General features: G+C 37.7%; 1 protein-coding gene across 1 annotated transcript; it reads left to right on the top strand.

Moving 5' to 3' along the window:
• Window positions 1-1,781: 1,781 nt before the first annotated feature.
• On the top strand, window positions 1,782-21,029 carry LOC124131377 (putative ammonium transporter 3). The gene is made up of 9 exons (XM_046494617.2): window positions 1,782-2,388; window positions 9,316-9,498; window positions 12,583-12,663; window positions 12,819-13,101; window positions 13,610-13,681; window positions 14,044-14,103; window positions 14,527-14,603; window positions 15,494-15,720; window positions 17,221-21,029. The coding sequence occupies exons 1-9, from the start codon at window positions 2,151-2,153 to the stop codon at window positions 17,557-17,559; spliced, it is 1,560 nt and encodes a 519-aa protein (XP_046350573.1). The 5' UTR covers window positions 1,782-2,150; the 3' UTR covers window positions 17,560-21,029.
• The last annotated feature ends 417 nt before the right edge of the window (window positions 21,030-21,446 follow it).

Genomic DNA, 21,446 nt, shown 5'->3' with positions numbered 1-21,446 from the left:
CCCTGCGAGAGCAACAAGAGACTTCCTCCAGCATAATGGCATCAGAACGAGGCTAAATCCCATTGAGCACCTGTTGGACGAGATCCAAAGACGGCTGAATGACGTCCGACCAAGGCCGACAACTGCAGCTGAACTGATCTCTATTGACTATTATTTCTGCTTATCATACAGTTGTGATTTATTTGATTTCTTTCATTGTTTGTGTACGAACTAGCGATGCGGCGTCTGCAATGATTGGAGCGTCTACGGACTGATGGCATGCTGGCAACTGGCAGAAGTCAGCGTGTACTAGCCAATACGTCAATGATTTACGGTCTCTGAATAGCAGATTATGGAACTGGTACCTACAAACCCAAAATGTTGATGAACGACCTCCCAGGTCAACGACAACAGTAGAGGATCGATTAATCTGAAACCAGGTCCTACGAAATCGAGCTCAAACGGCGAATCAAATTGCTGCAAACAGTAATCGGGTTTCTGGAGTTCGAGTTACGGGTCAGACGGTCACTTGTTGTGCCGCCCCTTACAAAATCGTCAAATGGTCAACAGACGTCAATGGTGTACACAACGTCGAAACTGGGGTAATCGTTGCTGGTCAGGTGATGAGTGCCGATTCACTTTGCACTTCCTTGATAGGCGTCATGCCAATGTCATGCCAATGTCAACCTGAGACCTCCTGACAGATTTGGCGTTGGATCGGAGTGACAGAATCCCACTGCTTATTGTGCAAGGAAGGGTCAAGAGGCTGTACCGTCGGGACACATACTAACACACTTTGTTTTCCCGTTTCCAAAGCGTGTGGGTCGACATTGTGAGGTGAGGTGAGGTGTGTGTGTGTGTGTGTGTGTGTGTGTGTGTGTGTGTGTGTGTGTGTGTGTGTGTGTGTGTGTGTGTGTGTGTGTGTGTGTGTGTGTGTGTGTGTGTGTGTGGCTGCTTGTACTAGTCCGGACTGATGACGATTTAGAGTGCTAGCTCACTGAGATACCATGCCGCAGTACCATCTTTTAACGTCTTTTGGAATAACGCGGCCGGGGATCGAACCCCAGACATTCCGCTCTCCTGGCGGACGCTCTACCACTAGACCACGGAGGCGATCCCGGGTCGACGTTGTGTCTTTCAGGTCGGCATCGTTGACGATGATATCATCTACTACAATACTTAAAGACCGGCTGTAATGTGTACCCAATTTGTTTTTTTATTATCACACAACTATTACTAGAAAAAAATATATCTTCCAATTTTGGACATTTTAAGTTATTTCGAGAATCCCATACTTTTTTTAAAGAGTATATTTATTTATGCAAAGACTATTGTATGTAAAAACATTCCTATCACTTCCATTTTATTGTTCGGGTGCAGAATTACTTCAAGAGTTTTATAAGCGACTAATGACGTAACTACCTTTACGACTAATGGTGTACCCATTACCTGTTTCAATCTGCTACTTGCATATGTGAGTATAAATATGTCAGTGACAGTGATGCATAAATGAATATACATATGTATTTGTATACACGACTAACATCGTCATTCCTATCATGGAATCATTTAAAGTATAAAAATATACAAAAAGACATTATGCTCCAGAAGGAACACATGCTAACCGATAAACTCTATGATCTACACCAACAGCGATCGTGGGATGTAATTTGCCTCAGATTAGTGGCATGGCACCGACACAGCATGCTTTGTGTAGCTCGTGCTGATCACCGACTGGCGATCGATCTATCCTCAGCCACTCAGGTAAGAGACATTTGCTCCCTTTAGCTTGGGTTATTCGCTCGGAGGCGTCAATCCGTGCATGTGTTGGCTCTATCAAAATAATGGACACAGGATTCTTCATTGAAGTGGTTTACAACTTGAAGTCAACTATTTTTTATCTTGCCGCTGTTGTAAAGTTTGGGATTACCTTTAATCAGAACAGGTGTGTTAGACATAAGGATCAGTGATGATTTGTGATGAAGTATAAGGATGTAGCTCCTCTGGACAAAACATGTTGACCATCTGTGAATTGAGTATGGATTTATACAGTTTATTGTTATAACAATTATGCGTTTTCAAGTGACATTTCAACACTTTTTTCAATTTAGACAAAGTGTTCGCGTGTTATCCAAGACAGATATAGAAATATTCTTGTTCATATAAAATATATGAATTTGTGGCCTCCGACAGACTGTGACGTTTCTAGTCCAAGTTACAACTGGTGCAACATGGCGACAAATACCAGCTCGCTAGAAATTACGACTATGTCACCATTTCCCGACAACACGTCGTCGATGACCACAGTCCAATCTTCAACAAAGGCTGCAGATGTCCAGAACGCGCCAACTTGGGACGATGCTACATGGATTCTAACAAGTTCCTTCATCATATTTACCATGCAGTCAGGTAGGGTCATTTCGTTACTGCTACGGTATGGGTAAATTGTTTGAAATAGCAATGGATTCACTTCAAAGATACAAGTAGATCTGCATTGTTTGGACTTAACTGTTTGCATGAATTACAAATCTCGCTGCTACTGTAAATTACTTATTCATATGTATAAAACAGATATAGCCTGATACGCTTAAATTTTGTAAATAAAAAGAAATCAATTCAGATGAAATTGTTCGTATCTTACATGTAAGTGTTGTAACATAACATAACATAATTTGTAGGGATATACATTGTATATTGATACGTGTAAGCACTGCTAATATATGATCAGCCAGTCAAGTCAAACATTCAAATTGTCAAAGTATTGATACGGATATTGTTTTGTTTTTATTCTGTCAACTATGAATCTGTGGTTCCTTGAATCGACTGTGTGATCGATATTCCCCAATGGAATTTTCCCCAGCCTTTTCAACGTGCAGGAACTGCACTCATATATAATGGAGAATGTCTTTAGTTCCATGAGGACTTATTCACAGGAACCTATACACAGATAAGTAATGAAGTATTCTGAACATTTGGAAATTATTCGATGCTGATTGGTCGATCAGAGGTTGTCAAATCACAATAAAACTCCACCTGATTGAAACAGCCGATTTTACGGCCGCATCACCGCCGAAGTTAATATTCATAGAATAGTACTTTTTTTAGTCATTGCTGGAAGACATATGTAAATAATTATATCTACAAGAATAGGTTACAAAATTCAAAGTTGTGGTTACTACAATATGCAAAGGATCTGTGGCAATACATTTCGTGCAGAAAACACAATAGAAATCTATAAAGAATATGCTTGAAATTTGGCTCTTTTCTATATACGACTGTGACGTCATATTTTTTGCCTCACAGTTAGATATATGACGTCGTAATGATGACGTGCGGTGTAGAACGAAAGCTTTGCAGAGCTTGATTCGTTTTCTGTAAGGGTGACCACCTCCTGTTAGCCTACCAAGTTGCCGTGCTTATATGCTTTCGATAATTGTCATATGTTCGAGCGAAGTATTATGATGAAACAAACTGCTTGAGCATATACAGCGCCAATTTTTGTTTAAAGGTTGTGTCACGGAGCTGTGCTCCAGGGACCAGGGTGCAAGTAAACAAGAATAAACTAATAATAAGTAACGTGGTAATAGGTTCATAGGTTTATTACTATCAGTTATTGTATCAAAAGAAATATAAATAACCAAAAGCCCAATTTACACTGACAATGATCACTGATTACTAATATTTAAATCAGAGCAAATACACAAGCTGATTATCAGACAGACAGATAGAACTTACTTTTCACTCTGGCCGTGAACCATGACCTACGAGGCTTACAATACATGTAAATAGTGTGTATATACCAGATAGTGGACAGGGTAGACACTGAGTACAATAGTTACAGAAATACAGTGATATTGAAATTACTTGGAGGACTTAAATTGTTTTATTTTACTCTTGCAAAATCTATTGAGATTCTAGATATACAAACTTTTTGGCTCAAGAAAAGAGGTGGAATTTCAGAATATTCGGGATGATGTGTGAAGTATGCTGGCAAATGTCTGATGTTTTCGTGGCTGAAAAAAAGTACAGACCTATATATAGTGGAATTCATCTCCAATATCCCTTTGATTACAGAGTGGACAGCTTCTTTCATACAATGGTACAAGTACAATAGAAGCATTCTACATTTTACATCCATATATTAAGGTATTCCTCAAATGATATATGATATATATATGATATATCTTATAAGATGAGATTTTTGATGAGTTTGTAATTGTATTGTTTCAGACCTGTAAACATTTGTCTTTCAATCGAATCCGCATTGTGACAGCCAAACATCACCAGATACCAGATCTTCTAGTATTTATTTTACATAAGTAACCCATTTATTTTTACAGATAGCAGAATTCACATCATGTAGTGATAATTGAAACACTATATGTGACAACTTCGCAGATTTGGATTGCACTAATGTTTACCAATAACAAAGCACACTTAATTCAACATATACAGATAACGGGAAAGTTTCCCCATGTAACATAGTAAGTGGTGTGCAGTTTTTAACTTTCAACATTTTTGAGAAGCGTGACTGCAGATTTTCGAGTATTGCACTGTTGCCCGTGCTCCATATGTCCTAGCCGTGAAGTAATATTGGTTTACCATACATTCAAATTATAAAAAAAAATTGGCATTGGAATGATAAATTAAGTAAACGACTTTGTTTCAGTACAAAAAACATAGCTTTGTAGCTTTATCAGCAAGTTGTTTCTTACATGTGACGAATTTGTTATTTTTCGATAGTATTATTCCTAGATACTTATATTCGAATTCGTTAGTATTTTCAACACCTGAATTATTTATAGTGAAGACAAATCTTTTATCTATTTTGGATTTACAGAACACTTCAAAGTTATCCAATGTGTTTTGCAGTTCTCTAGAAATAGTGTCTAAAATGACAGTATCGTTGCATACAACAGAACAACAGAATACATTTAAAAGCACACATATATCATTTGGGAGCAAATTAATTGAAATGCCATTACTATTATGATCTTTAAGGTATTGTTCTAAATCATTTATAACAAGTGAGAATAGTACAGGTGACAGGTTTTCACCTTGTTGCACCCCAATTGAGCATGGGAAGAGCTCAGAGTAGTTACTTTTACATAAGATGCGATATTTCTATCCATATTATAAATAACATTGAAACACTTTCCCGACATATTACAGGACAATCGTCGAACGCTTTGCAAAAGTCAATAAAGGCACAAAGTAGTTGTTTCTTCTTTGCTCTTAACAATTCAATAAGGCCGTAAAAGGTAAATATATTGTCTGCAGTTGAGAAATCCTGTTTGTGTTTCACTAAGACCTGGTTTGTTTCGATGAAGTTAGTAAGTTTGTTATTGATTACTGAGGTAAATAATTTTCCGAAAAAGCTAAGTAAAGTAAAAGGGCAATCGTTTACTGGTTGGGAAAGGTCTCCTTTCTTGTACATAGGTATCATGATACCGACAAGCCGGATTCAGGGCAAATGCCACGATTAAAAACAGTAATGAATAATTTATATACACATAGGTTTTTCTAAGGAATGCCCAATGTATTCATTAATTATGCCATCAAGTCCAGGTGATTTGTTACTTTTTAGTTGTTTTACGCAATGTACTATTTCTTCTTGTGTTATTGGACTATTAAAGTAAAAGTTTTCATCCATAATCTTAATAAAAGAAACTCAGGCCCACTAGTGATCATATTTTTCGTAATTTTTCAGATTGCTAATAAAGGCGAATAAGTCTTCCAGTGTCGGCACTTTGCCTGGTTTCGCTCTCTCAACCCCGTACTTCAGAATCTTCCAAAACGATTATATGTTATTAACCCTTAAAGAACTTCGCTGCTTTTCGATTTTGAAATTTTGCAAATTTCAATATTTAAACATACATTTCTTATACGATTTGCTAGCGTTCTTTGCTAGCTGCAAATTATCTGCTGTATTTCTTATTGCAAAAATATGTTTAGCCCGAAAACATTTCCCTCTCAGTATTTTGCAAACATTATCAAACTATGATTTTTTTTTTGGCTTTTAGTCTTGATCTTTGAAGAGTATTTGACATAAGTACGTATACCAAACGTCGGTTCAGCTGTCTTTTCTCAATTGTAAGTTTCTTCATTATAGGTTCAATGTCTGTTGATGAGAAGGCGGCCATCGAATCCAATTCTTCGATTAGTCTCATTACTGGTATTATCTAAAGTCTTCCTATCTAAGGTCTTGATCCATTTCCGGATATGTTTCACATGAAAGTATCCGCCGAGTGAACATTCATTGTAAATTCACAAAGCGAACCATGGATAAAACTCTAATACCTCAAAGTTACTAATATGGGCACAAAATAACAGTTGCAAAACTGTAGTCTACTAGGCTAACGTTCTCACAAGTTACATTATCAACAAACTTATATCCTCCCCAAAGCGACCGTTCAAAATATACATATTGGTTGATTTACAAAAGTCAAGTAGTGTATAACCGTGAGCATTTACCTGGCCACAATCTCAAGAAAATCTTTGGTTGGGTGGTTGGGTATATTATATAGTTCACCAAAGCAACTGTATAACAGTAATAAAATAAGTGAAGCTAAAACAACACTTTGACAAGGTACGGACAAGATGCATAGACCGGTTAACACTCTAATGAGAGAATATCCTCGGCTGGGTTAAATAGCGGGAAATAAACGCAGGGAGCTTATTCCTACAACAAGTCTCTTGGACAATAAATTAGACGGAAATCGCCTGAATATCAAACTAGTTTAACAGACAAAAGACTTTAACTGGACAAGGAAATTTTAAACTTCACGAAGGTACTTGATCTACGGAGTATCTAGACTCACAATCATTAAACAGGGTACTGGACCGAAAGAGTTACTTGATTCCAAATAGTTAAACAGGTACTTGGCCTACACAAGACAATCGCGGGAAGGTTAGTTATCCACGGATTTCCAGATACACTTATGAAAACTGATACGTGTATCTCAATAAAACCAGAGATAGACAGTACTAGATTAACACTGCCCTGTAATTACTTACGAACAAAACCTCAGTTTCGAATGACCACTGCAGTAGACAATGGCGGTCAAGACACATGATTTTATCAAAGGTTTTATACGTGTGCGCAGACGTCAGAGAAAACAACATTTTCTGGTCAGACGTGGGGATAAAATAGCCTTGAGATTTTAGCCAAGTGTGTTTTTCAACATAGGAAAAACACGAAAAGCAAACTAACTGCTAAACCAAGACCGAAGATGTAAATACCAAAATATAGCGCTGAACAGAAGCGGTACCACTACAGATATAATCAGATATGTACGATTACTGAGGTGGCAAAAATGACCATAAATACATAAGAAGTATCTACAAGTACTAGATGATCCCGCTCATGTGTAAAAAGTAACAAAAAAACATTTCCAACACATGAATAAGGTATCAAACATATATGAAATAACATATATCAAATTAATACATGATAAATGTGTGCAATTAGTTGGCTGGAAAATAAAATTTACGGGTTTACTAATTCTCTAACAAGGAATGCAAAGCCACTGGATAAACGACGGCTGCCGGAGAGCTGTTGTTGATGATTCCGCAATTCAAAACACTAGACTCAAACCATGCTGTTTCACTTAATATATTTGCTAACACCAAAGAAAAAGACCCTTATTTAGTCAGATAAACATACTGTGTTTTCAATGTACAGCACCTGTAGATTTTAACCGCGCTTAGCGTTACATTAGGAACCTTACGCTTCGGTTCCAATTGACGTCATATAAAATATGAAACCTCTGTGCGGGAATAAACCTCAATTTCACTTCAAGGGTCGCATCCTTTCGCATGGTTTTCCAAAAGACAAGTTTCTTTTGTAAGCAAGAATTAGGTTGTGTTTAGGTTTCTTTGGTCTGGTTTTACATCAAATTGGTTTTTAAAAGACATTATGTGGGTGAAGTCAAAAGTCTGAAATGCACACTATTTATAGTCGTTCATTCACAACCCAGACATGCTAAGTACGATGCTATTGACAGTCAAACATTACGAAACGGAAAAGAACAGAGGATTTCTTGAATGTTACAAATGGGTTCTCACATTCACATCCGAAGGGTAGGCGTGTAACGGAGGTGGTTTTGAGTCGGCGAGTATGTGTATGCGCGCGTGCGTGCGTGCGTGTGTGTGCTTGTCTTAGTCCGAACTTATATCGGTGTCATAGTGCTAGCCCACTAGAAAACCATGCCGCAGTTCTACATGGATACACAACTCAGATACATTACACAGACTCCTAGCCGGCAAGTCCATTGATTTGTCGCTTTAAAACCGAGTGGGTTTGACGCCCCAAAGAGGTCGACTCGCCGACCTTCCTTCCTCGGGCCTTACGCTCTATCCACTAGACCACGGAGGCCATTTTAAGTATGATTTCAAGTGGAGATGACATGTACCATAGGGACCAGGAGTGGCCCAGGCATTTAAAGAGCTTCGCTTCTCTTTGTAGAGTTGAGTCCTTCAGGTGTGCCGGAAAACGCAGGTTCGAATCCTAGATTCGCCATCATTCTGCTGCTAGGTTTGTCAGCACCATACCCGTACTCTTGGATTTCATCAAAGTGGTGAACGTCGACTACCTGTTTCCCTTCGGACTTTCCTCCCAAATCAAACTAACACGCCTAGATATAAATGACATATTATCAAGCGGCGTTAGATCTAACTCACTGATTCTATTTACATGTTTTGTATACTGTCACAAACGTGTTCTACCAAAAACAGCCAGCGGGCTTACTTCCGTACTCATATCATTTCCACATCCTACTGCATGCCGAACGGAATAGAAAATTTTAATGCAATCTGTGATCGATTTATATTTATAAAAAAATGACGGTATTAATTAAAATGTTGTATACGATCAATTTATATTTACAAAAAATAACAGTATTAAAAATGCACTCATTGATCAATATATACTTCAAAGTAGTTTACTGACGTCATAAGGTGTTGTTATGCGTCAAGCTGCATGTGATTTTGACATCTTTGCTTCACGAACGGGTGCTTCATATCCATAGCTCAAGGAAGATCGGTAACTTAAGGATAATCATGTGCACATTTAAAATTTGCCACATCCACACACTAAAGCATACTGAAAGCACTCTATTGTGACCCAATGCATCAATGTGCACTCGAATGTCATAATTAGCTCCCTGGGGCATATGCACGAATTGGGCCTGACATTGATTTACTTACAGTTGCAGACAACATCCTACACTAATATGGCTCTTGCCTGATAAGGCAATGTGAAGTAATTGGGATGCATGCACTAAAATATTAGTTGTGTCAATTTAAACAACGTTTGACCACTTTGTGTTGTTTCAGGGTTTGGGCTCTTGGAGAGTGGATTTGCCGGATGTAAAAATGAAGTCAACGTCATGGCCAAAAACGTCGCGGATGTTATTTTTGGCGGAATATCCTACTGGATGTTTGGCTATGGATTAAGTTTTGGAACTGACCCAGGAACTAACGCATTTTGTGGAGTTGGGCGTTTCTTTCTAAATCCAGGTACAGTAGTATGCAATTGATCCGCATCCGTACAAAACGTCTTTCAGGGTCAGAAACATGGAGGCTACTTATCCTTATGCGTACATTGCTGTCGTGATATGACCTCCTGTCTATTTGACTGCTCGTCAAGGGTGATAAGAGGGTGTTCAAAGATGCTTCACTGAAAGATCAAAGATACTTTTCGTTACGTCATAATGGACTGATGTCATAACGCTGTTCACATTACCTACCCCATCAACTAACGTATCGTTGGTAATATCATTTTTTATTACTGACGGAATCAAGATGGCGCATCCACATCATTATCAGTCGGTGAAATAGTTTATCTAAACTTGTGGAATAATTGAATATTGTTCCGTGGGAAGACATACAGCAAGATGTCAAGCATCTTTCATACCGCGGGGTTTTCCCCCTGTGTTTGTGCCAAAGCAGCCATAACATTTTCCGTGGCGGGCGTTGGTGCCCTTGGCCTAGAAATTATGGCTGTTTCTGGACACAGGCATGAGCAATGCTTGAAGAGTTTCGCAACCACATGTACACCCGTTGCTCGATGTAGGGCATTTAGCAACATACTGCAGTCGAACGAAACGAACGCAGTTGCTTTTCTTCCACCATGTTCGTCCCACGGCCACGCCATATCACTCCCCAAGCCACTGGTACACGTCGGTTACGGTGTCGTGTAGTGTAACCAACTCCGTAAGTACAGTATACCATGGCTTGCAGTTTCAATCTCCTTGCATTAGCGGTGGAACAAAGTTGCAATTTTTGCGACAAAAAACAAAATAATCACAAAAACCAGCAAAACCGAACGTCGGCTTAAAAGCTTGTTTACAAGTCTTAGCTCGGCGCCGTAATGCACTTGTGGAATGTTTCAAGTCACGTGATTGAACTGAAGCACATTGTTATAAAAGCGTAAATATAAATCCTGTATGGGGTTACGAATAAGCACACACAGAACGGATAATAAAATGTGACTCAGTTAAATCACAAACTACCAATTTTCAAAACGTACTTTGTCTCTTTACGCCGGGGTACAGTCAATCAGGTGGAACAGCCCGTCAGTTTTCAATTGAAGGCACCGCTTATTTGATAATTCGTTTTAAACCCACCTTTAATAAAACACGAGGTTTTGCTGTACCCCATGTGTAGTACCCGTGAAGACCCGGGTTAGAAAAGGTCTTTAGCAACCCATGCTTGTCGTATGAGGAGACTATGCTTGTCGTAAGAGGAGACAAGGCTTGTCGTTAGATGCGACTAACGGGATCGGGTGGATCAGGCACGCTGACTTGGTTGATGCATGTCATCGTATCCCAGTTGCGTAAAATTCAATGCTCATGATATCAATCACTGGATTGTCTGGTCCAGACTCGATTATTTACAGACCGCCGTTACATAGCTGGAATATTGTGGAGTGCGGCGTTAAACAACAAACAAACAAAACCCATTTGTTGTGTATTAAAGTATAGTTTTGCCCATACCAATTTTATTCTGACAGTGCTGTGACATGAGCTAGTCAGATTGCGTTTAAAATTAAATCATGTCTAACCCTATTATGCTGTCATTCCTTCTACCTTTGTGTAGCAAGTGCGTGTTTGCGCTGTTCCTCCTACCCTTGTGCCCCCCTCTGTTCAATACACATCACAACATGATAGTTTCTTAAACAACTTTTTCAAGTGATGAGGAAAAAAACAATAAACAGCAGATATTGTTGGGTACAGGATATTCATTGCCGTTGACATTAAATAGAGTATTTCCGATTTTGAATTATTTTGCAATTTATCGTTCTCATTTGGAGCCAAACGTACTGTAGTTTTATCTAAATAGTTCCCTATCCTGCGATTCGAACCCAAATACGGTTGGCATTTCGCTACTGATTCGAGCTCGCTACCAATTCCGAGGCCTCACGCATAGAAAGAAAACAAATAGAAATTACAATTTAGAAAATAAAATACAATATCTTCATAAAAATTAAATGTGCAATCGAATCTTAATTATTTCAATTTCTATTTATAATTTTCCATGACGCCCTCTACATATTCTGGGTCGTACCATGGATGGACCTCTGTGACAAAACCACAAGCATTGCGAAGACGGTAATAAAATGATCGAGCCACTCCATCATGTTGCCTAAGATACTGTGTTTGTGCCAAAGCTGGGCATCCACTGACAATGTGTTGGACAGTCTCATTAAATTCATTGCATAATCTACATTTCATACTTACATTTTGATGCAAAATCACACATTGACGGTTTCGAGTGGGAAGAGACTGGTCCTGAGAAGCAAACAGAATACCTTATGTGTCACTTTTCAGGCCACCCGACTTCATCCAAGGGAAGGACTCTGCATGGTTGCTGAACTTCTCAACACACTGCACATATACTCGATGCAGTGGTCGTTCAGATAGCCTCTCCTTGAAACACTGAGTCTGGGCCGAGTTGATATGGCACTTCGCTTGGTTGACACCCATGTGTGTACCGTCCAGCAGTACAAAACCATCAACAAAATCACCATTGACATTGAGATTATGTCCCACATCCTTGGCTCGTTTAACAAAACTGTGGAATGCCTTGTTTTCATCATAATTCTTGACATGCTTCACAAGATGAACAGACAACAAAATGTGTACAAAATTGCACAATACAATCTATCATGAAGAGCCTCCACGTTAATCAAACCACACCCTCCCAGTATAGTTGGTAAATATGATAAGAGACTGAGGGAAAAACGAGGGTGGTGGGATCTATTGTCTGACATGATTCTTCGTCTGAGGATGTCAAAACCCTGAATTTCTTGTTTCGTCAATTCAACCACACACAAAAAATACGAAAGGACGGGTACAGCATAAGTATTTATGGCTTTGACTTCAGCTCTGACTTCAGCTCTGATTTTCTTAAGCCTACATTTGTATTCTGCCCGAAGTTTGTCCTTGATATGGGCATTCTGGAGTTTGTCCCTAATCTGCATCCCTAAGTATAGGTCTGACCTTCCACGAGATGGTCAAAAACTCCTTCCCCAGGTAAACAGGATTATTATTATTATTGTTATTGTTGTTGTTGTTGCATGTATTGTTATTGTATTTATAGATGACTCTGTAATGGGCGAGGAGTACTCTCGGTTCGTATTTCAAGCTTCATTTGCTACAACAGCTACAACAATTGTTTCAGGTAAGTGAGAAAATGTTTTTACTTGAATTAAAAATAAACGTCTAAAACCTGCAACATTTCGGGCTTTCCTCCCACATCAAGTTGACACGCCGTGATATAACTGGAATACTGTTCGAAGGGGCGTTCAAACCCAACTCACTCACTCACTGTTTCAGGAGCTATGGCGGAAAGAACCAAATTTACAGCGTACATTATATTTTCCTTTTTCAACACATTTGTGTATTGCTTCCCGGCGCATTGGATGTGGGCGGAGACAGGATTCCTGAAGAATTTAGACGTCGTCGATGTAGCTGGGGACGGGCCTGTTCATGTGGTGGGTGGCACCACGGCCCTAGTGGCGGCTATCATGATCAAACCCAGGGTGGACAGATTCACAAGCCAGAACAACCATCGCATGGGGAACCCAACAAATGCTTTATTAGGAACATTCATGTTATGGTAGGTATATATGTTCGATCTATGCTCTGAGATGAAGCATACAATCTTGTTGAAAACAAAGTTGTGCTGTCTCGAAATTTTTCGAGCTTTTGGACAATCATAATATCAAGTAGGATATAAAGGATAATATATAGTATATGCGTCTACTCATTAACATGAAAAAAATATGTTCATATGCAAACGGAATTACACGCGAGGATTCTGTGTGAGAATATGTCCCCGCGTAGCTCACCATGCTTCTAAGAGGAGACTAAAGAGGAACAAGTGTCACCATGTATGAATTGACTGGTTGTGTTCATCGTGGTTCGACGACTTGGATCTTTACTCGCGCTGTCATCGGATTGCCAGATTCAGACAACAGACCGTCGGGGCTATTGTATGGCTGCGATTCTGCTGATTCTGCTAAATAACTTTACACGCCTTTTGCTAAGCGCAAACGATAGTTTGTGTTCGCCGTGGAAACCCTACTTTCATAATTGTTTAACGCCTAATGAATTATTATTTTCAGGTGGGGATGGCTTGCGTTTAACTGTGGGAGCACATATGGCATAAGTGATGGCAAATGGAAAATCGCTGCCAGGTAACTAACACACAGTTTTAAAGAACAATGTATTCACCTTCCTGTAATCTTTAACTTTATATTACGTGTGTCTTTTTCTTGGTGTTTTGCCAACAAAACATAAAAAACAAGGACTGGTCGTCTCGAAGTGAGTATTATGTATATGAATGGTTATTAATGGTAAACTGCGGTATGGTAACTCACTTGGCAGGCACTATAAAACCGGCATGAATCCAGAACAATACAAGCAGCAACACACTTGCACACACTGCACTATTAAAGTCCAATAATGTTGAACGACGTTAAACCCCAAATCATTTTCAAAATCATTTCACATAACTCCACGTTCACAAATAATTTACCAATAAGATCTTTTTTTTCAGGAGTGCTGCCACTACCCTAATGTCTGCCTCGGGTGGTGGTATAACGGCATTCGTCGCCAGGTAAATTAGTATTTTGTTAGTCTTTGTTAGAGCTATCAGTGCCATAACGACAGTCAATCTTTTGTCTCACAACATGGTATGGTATTCATGACTCCTGGTGAATCTTTATCCAGAATGAATTTCCGAGCTGACTAATAAGTCTAAAACGTGAATCAATAGTTCCACAGCAATCCACCTTTATCGGTTATCTATAGAAGCGTAAACAATATCCTTCTATAATGTTTACTACTGCTCAAATCATTCTATAAAATGTTAAGAAAGGTAATGATTGTTCAGCAACATATTGTTTATAGCAAACAGAAATTCCAACGATTCCAATACAAATGATTCACAAGTGCATGAGAGCAAATTCATTTCTTTCATAATTGAGGCAGTTTCTGTTGGAGAAATATTTGTATAAATTGTCCAAACAATTATTTTCAGTTATATTGTCAACAAGAGGATTTTTGAAATCGGCTACATTGTGAATGGAGTGTTGGGTGCCTTGGTCTCAATAACGGGTGAGTTTTTATTATAACGATTTGTATTCTAGTTTCCTAAAGACGAGCCTTTATTAATTTAATAACGATTCATGTATCCAATTTATGCCTTTTTTTAAGAATATTTACGAAGATATTTCGAAATGTTTAGATTTATTCAATACGGAATTTAATGGCCGACCCACGAGATGTACGTCGTATAGATTAACCATTCATGTGACGCAAGATTTTAAAACTTTAATGAACACGTGAATGTTCAACATTTTCAGACAAATTGTATGTATTGCAATTTCTTTTTAAGAGAAACGACAACGTTTAAATGAAAGTGTTTACATGATTGTCAGGCTAGAACACGTGCAATATCTTTACACGTTGATGAAGATAATCAATAACAACATGACCACAAATTAACACCTTAGAACCTTTGGTTTGAAGAAGTAATACTTTTGATGGCAGCGACAAGACAGTTGTGCACACGTACAAATGTATATGATTAATGATTTGTTGATTCGGGTAAAATCAAATAGGATTGTTTTTATCGTTTGGTGGCTATCACTTCGAGGGGAACATATGGGCATGCACGGGATGCAAGGGTGCGGTGTGACGCTTGTGCACGTGATGGCCGAGGGCATCTGTGGATTTTGACTTTACGCTTGATGTTCGAAGCTGTCATTCCATAAGTCAACACTATTTTACTTGTTTTTCGTATGTATGTGTATGTGTAGGGGGGGGGGGGGGGGGGGGGGGGGTGTATGTAGAAATGGGTGAGGCACTGTTCGTACCGCACATTCACAATCTATACATGTACCTTATTCTTATGTATTGTGATATATATATACATTATATTATGTTCTCTTGGTACTAAACCAATATTATGTATATATATGTTTTCAAAATACCTTGTACTGCAGCTATCTGCGCGGTGACTGGCACATGGGAATCCCTCATCATTGGAGCAATCGGTGCCTTGTTAGCCTGCGCAGCTGACGCTCTCTTACACCGTTTGCACATCGATGACCCAGTGGCAGCATTTCCGGTTCATGGAGTTTGCGGGGCATGGGGATTACTCGCACCTGGATTCTTTGCACACGAGGACACGATAACTATGTCGTTTTCAAAGCGCAACGGTTTAGTCCGGGTAAGAACCTACTTTATGTCATGAACACTAAAATACGAAAATGATAACAGGATAATACCGCAAACATTCTTTTGTTTCTTTTCGGGGCAAAAATGTAAAGAATTTTACTGCGAATACAATTTCTTCAAGATCTATTTCTTTTTCTCGGTTATTTCTTGCATAATTACTATATTTGGGCATCTTCATCGTTTAAGCCAGGTTTATCTACAGTATAAACAAAATTGTAGTAGTTCGCAAATTCATTCGCTGTCAATGTACCATCTGTAATGTCAGCACCTGTGTCTGTAATTGTGCCTTTAAACATCTTGCTAATGTCCTGTTTTCTTGATGGCAGCAGTATTTAACCTTCTTCATGTGATTAATTTTATTTGTGATTGCTATACTTCTTACATTCTTTAATGGTTAACATTCTGTGTTTCGATAATTCTGCTAGTTACTTTTCGTCTATATTTTTGGTATTTTATTCTTAAGGAATCTTCTAAGTCGTTTTAATTTTGTTATTAAGTATGATGAAAAGTATATTGTTCTACGTCTAATTGTGCACCCCAAATAAAGTTTCTAAAAATATAAATTCATTAATGTCAAGTTAAATGTCTAAGTCATTTGTTTCAGCAAGTTGAGTCTATTTTTATCTGAGTATTCATCTTTAGTTTCTTTCAAGATAGAAAGCAATCGTGTTAGCAAAGTGTTAGATTGCGAGTAACTATATCCTCTTTCTTGACTAAGTGTATTTGAATAGATTAATATAATGTAACCGCAGAATGGTCTGATTTATATCCAAGTACAATTTTCCATTCTAGCGTCATATTAGAAATATCCTGAGAAACCAAAAAGAAATCAAGTTTCTGCTTGTCTGGTTTTATCCACCATGTCTCTTTCTTTTTTCCTGATTTAATTCCGACTATACATCCATCAAATTATATTTTTCAATTTTGTGTTAAAGTATCTGGCTTTAGGATTATTAATGTTTCTATAATTCTATCGCAACTTAATGCAGTCAGTGGAAGTACAACTTGACAACATCGGAAACGATGAATGACGGCGATTATTTAAGGAGATCGATGGCATTGGGCGATCTGTTAAGGGAAGTTGCATTGTCTTAGACTTTTTTCTGGTGATATAAGATACCGCGTTCTCAAATGCTACGTGTGGGCTCAGATGTTCAGAATCCGTTTACTGTTCTCAGCACATCTTCACCAATGGACTGACCAAGTACTAGTTTACCGTGTTGTTGATTGGCCTAGGGCTTATTCTAACCGCGGTTTTCTTTACGTTCCACCATTACCAGAAGGTTAATTGGAACATTTACTGACAAAACAAAAGACAACTTACTGGTGGAAAAAATGTTTACACACAACCGTTCTTTCATATAAATATTGACATCGTACATATCGACGGTGCAAAAAATGTAACGTGCGTTTTCAATGTTGTCAAATGTCCAATATTAGGCAATTTCAAAAGATTTTGATCTTTATTGAATATCTTCTCTTACTTTTTCAGGGCGGAGGGTTCTACCTCCTTGGAGTACAACTTTTAGCGCTATTAACACTAGTGGCGTGGTCGGCGTTTATTTCATTTGTGTTCCTGAAGATCATTGATCTCACAGTGGGACTCCGACTGTCCCTAGAGGACGAACTGTTAGGAGCGGACTTCGTGGAACACAATATAGGAAGCAACCGTCAGATGATCGAGGTGAAGGCATCGGATAGGGTAAACAACCAGAACAAGATAGAGCCAACAAAGCTTGAAAATGGTGTCGAAGAGAGGACGAAGGAAAACGACAAACCATACTCATCCCAAATATGTTTGATAAGTTACAGAGCCAACAACGAAATGTGATCATAACCGGGCAAGATAATGTTGACTGACTTCGATAATAAGGAGAAACTCCTAATCAACAAGAGAATTTCCGCTTGGTGCTTGCGTTATCTGATACACATCATGATGATGAGGATGATAAAGCTGTGATTCCAGGAAGTTAAACCTTTCATGCAAACGTTCATATTTGTCCCAAGAGTTATTATTATTACTGTAGGAACAATGCGAAGTCAAATCGAAGCGACACACTCGAAAGTCCAACACTTACCTTGATTAATTCCCAACCACTTTTATGTATGCAACGTGAATGCATTTATAAACATTGTGATATATTGGACGGCTCATGTTAGTTTCAGTCGGTGGAAGAGGATTGACAAGTGGGCTCGGTAGGGACAAAACATAAGAGGTTATTAGGTATTGTTGAGGAATCCTGTATTTGTTTGATCTTAACGTAGAGCCACCCACTGTTACTGAATTCACAAAGCGTCAAATACGTAACCATATATTCAGATTTGGAACACCTACTTTACTATGTGCGTAAACAATATGAAAAAAGTGAATAATCTACCTTCACCAGACGAAAATGCATATTATCTACCTTCACCAGACGAAATGTATAATGTAATATACTGTGCTTCTATATATGTTCACTATATGTAAATAGTCATTGTTATACAATCAACAGTTTTCACGTTCAGTTGTGGCATTGTGACTGTGTGAATGAATGTGTTTAACAATATTCTAACCTTATTTCTGTGGTCTGTAGGTAATCCAGGATGGGCCATAAACAGCCCACTGATGCATTCAGTGTAGAATGACACAATCAGCCACTTCACATTTTGTGCTCACACAATTGTCACCAAAGCCGCCTCTTGGTTTTAGTTTAAACATATCTAAATTACATGAAAAGGATTGGGCACAAGTTATGACTACTTCATTAGATCGCCTTCTCCTATAGATTTACAAGTATGCTTTTTAACAACTCATACATTAATGACAGAAAGGGAAAAGAGAAATAGATAAACTTTGACTCAAACCTTTTTTTTTTCTTTAAATATATATGTACATTCCTAAAGATGTTTTCGATGACGTGATTAGGTAAATCTGCATTGTCAACTAGCATCAAATTAATATTGACATCACAAGTATATTTCACAATTAACGAAAGTGAGTGAATAAAAATCGTTTCCAGGTAATTTTTAAAAAAATAGACATTTCCCAGGGCAGCCACATCGACGGTTTGGATCCTCGTTTAAACTTATCTTAATTAATCATGTTTAATTCACTATCACCATGTCTTAATAATTATTGTGTATGTACAAAGTATAATGAATATTTTTCTGAGACCATATGAGAAACACGATGGGACTGTAGATTTAGCATCTTTGATGTAGTTTTAATGACTGAATCAATATGACATGACCACTTGCCTGATGACGACAAGATAACACCCAGGTATTTGTGTGTTTTACCATTTTTAGTTTTTTCTTCATCCCAAAAAATAATTTGGAGTTCGATGCAGTCCTTTTGTGGAAAACAGAATTCGGTTTTGTTTTGCTGAGATTATAAACATTTAGCCTGTCTGGAGCCCATTCGTTTATTTTGTTTAAATTACCATTCGTAGTAGTTTTAAATTATATGCCCGGGGATGTATCGTCACCACATTGTCTTGTTAAACGGGTCGGTTTATCAGTTATATCATTGATGTACACACAAACACAGGAAAAGGCCTAAAACCGAACAATGTGGTACACTTGAATTTAGGTACCCGTTATCAGTTAAATATTAACATATGACTTTACTTGCTACTGTATGTTTTAAATTTTACTACTTATGCGATCTGAAGCTTTATTCAAAATGAGATAATATATTATATAACTTAGTTGACACGTAGCAATCTTAACAATCCTGTTTTTCACATAGGGATTTACATCTCTTTTCGCAAGCATGGTAAATACATTTTCACATTATAGATATCATTTGTGAGAAGACGTTTCTTAAAATTAAGAATATTAACATGTAAATGTTGAAATGAAATTCATCTTCTACACCGATTTTACATAATAATGGACATATTCTCAGGGAAATATCAATTTTTGCCACCCACCTTCGTTTATTTTTGTCGTAGCCCTGCTCTGAATTAAACTAATATTTTTCGAAGCTTGACGTCAACAATAGCATTTAGGTATTTTTTGGGTGCATGCACGATATTAAGTTTCCTATATAAACTATAACTTAAACTCCCTTCAAGTATCGATCTCCAATTTTGATATAAAAAATAACTATTGTGCGTATCGTTAAAATGTTAGTAACTTATACGGAATTCCAACAGTATGTGACAGCCGAACAAACCCAAATCCATACGAGAAAAGTAAATGTCAGATTTTGGAAGCTGTCCATTATTGCCCATATATAATAACACATTATAAGCTTTTTGTGCATTGACAAAAGTTTTAGCCAATATTTGATGCTGCAGGCAGCTAACTTTATATGAATTGGAAAACGGACGCATTCACTGTCCTTTTTTGCTGTTGTTTATCCTGCAATTTTAAGTAACTTATTCCTTTTCCTTATTTCTCTCCGTAATTCAGAATCAAACCGTGGTTTATCGTTTTGTCGTATTGTAACATACATTTTTTATATTTAAATTTTGAGTAAAGACATTCAATATATTCATCAATATATACCTAAACATTTTTTAAAAGGGTCAGTCCAATTTATTTTATTCAGCTCTTCCATATAACACCATACATCTCCAGTAAATGATGATTCGGTTGATAAATGTGTTTTCATTAATATATACGTGCCTCTATAGACAATAATCAAATCAGTCATTTCAGAATCATCGACAGAAACATCTTCACTTACAGTTATCAAATCTAGTAAAGTACTCGTTGCTTCAGAAATCCACATTGGTTCATTTATCAAATTGCCTACAGTTTTCCTGTCTTACATTACATTAACAAGTCTTTTCAGTTGTCACAAGATTTTGTCACTAATATCTCCGACAATCACTAAATGTAATATGTAATAAAATGTAATATCGAACGCATCATCAATACTGTCGTCTTGGCGATTCCAGGAATAATTCTTATTTTACTCGGCTCTGTATAACGTACACAACACGCAATATTATTGATTTCTTAGGTAGAGATATAGTTTCATCATGAACATTTTCTCATACAGTCATTCTTTTATATCCTAACGTCTCATGTCTCATGCATTTGTACGTTTTCTTGTAGGATCATGTTAGTCTTGCGATCGCATAACATCGTTATTGATTTTATCATCTTGGGAGTTTCAGTGAAACGAACAACATGAAAGTCAAAACAATACTGGAAAAGGTAACTTTTGCGTACACTTCTTGTGTTGAGGTGAAATACAGACACGTAAATCTCATACTGTTAACTTTCATGGTTAAGTGGGCCCGGGTTAAGCTCCACTTCCCCGGCAAGCTGTAGATACAACAACAGCAATAAAACAATGTTTATATCGGCTGCTTGCGTTTGTAATTTACAGCGACATAAAATCAATGCACATGTACATTGTGTGTTATTTATCCAAGAGACTTCTTGACTGAATTTCTGTTACGTATTGAATTGTAGCCTACTTTGCTAGTATGTAATTGTAACCTCACATGCAGAAACTCAATCGCCACAGGGGACATATTTGTAATATGAACTTGCATACACAAGAGCACTGTTTATGTCACAAGGTAAACACAGATCCTACATGAAACCATATTGGAAAGGTTCAAACCTAGGTTATCAAATGAGACAGTGAAAACCTAAGAGGTAAACTCAACTACTCCTACAAATGTTACAATTCTGCAAAGTACGACATTGGAAGACAGAAGAGGAAAGCATAAATAAAAGTGTTTAGAAATTAACGCAGCTTTCCGAACTCTA

The sequence above is a fragment of the Haliotis rufescens genome, unplaced genomic scaffold (genome assembly GCF_023055435.1).
Source record: "Haliotis rufescens isolate VD_foot unplaced genomic scaffold, xgHalRufe1.0.p SCAF_1, whole genome shotgun sequence".
Classification (NCBI taxonomy): domain Eukaryota; kingdom Metazoa; phylum Mollusca; class Gastropoda; order Lepetellida; family Haliotidae; genus Haliotis; species Haliotis rufescens.
Note: the sequence above shows the minus strand (reverse complement) of the source record. Positions and strands in the feature narration are given on the sequence as shown.

Coding starts and splice junctions, on each gene's coding strand:
- LOC124131377 (XM_046494617.2), top strand. CDS start 2,151: ATGAATTTGTGGCCTCCGACAGACTGTGACGTTTCTAGTCCAAGTTAC. Junction 9,499..12,582: donor GCGTTTCTTTCTAAATCCAG/GTACAGTAGTAT, acceptor TTGTATTTATAG/ATGACTCTGTAATGGGCGAG. Junction 14,104..14,526: donor ATAACGGCATTCGTCGCCAG/GTAAATTAGTAT, acceptor AATTATTTTCAG/TTATATTGTCAACAAGAGGA.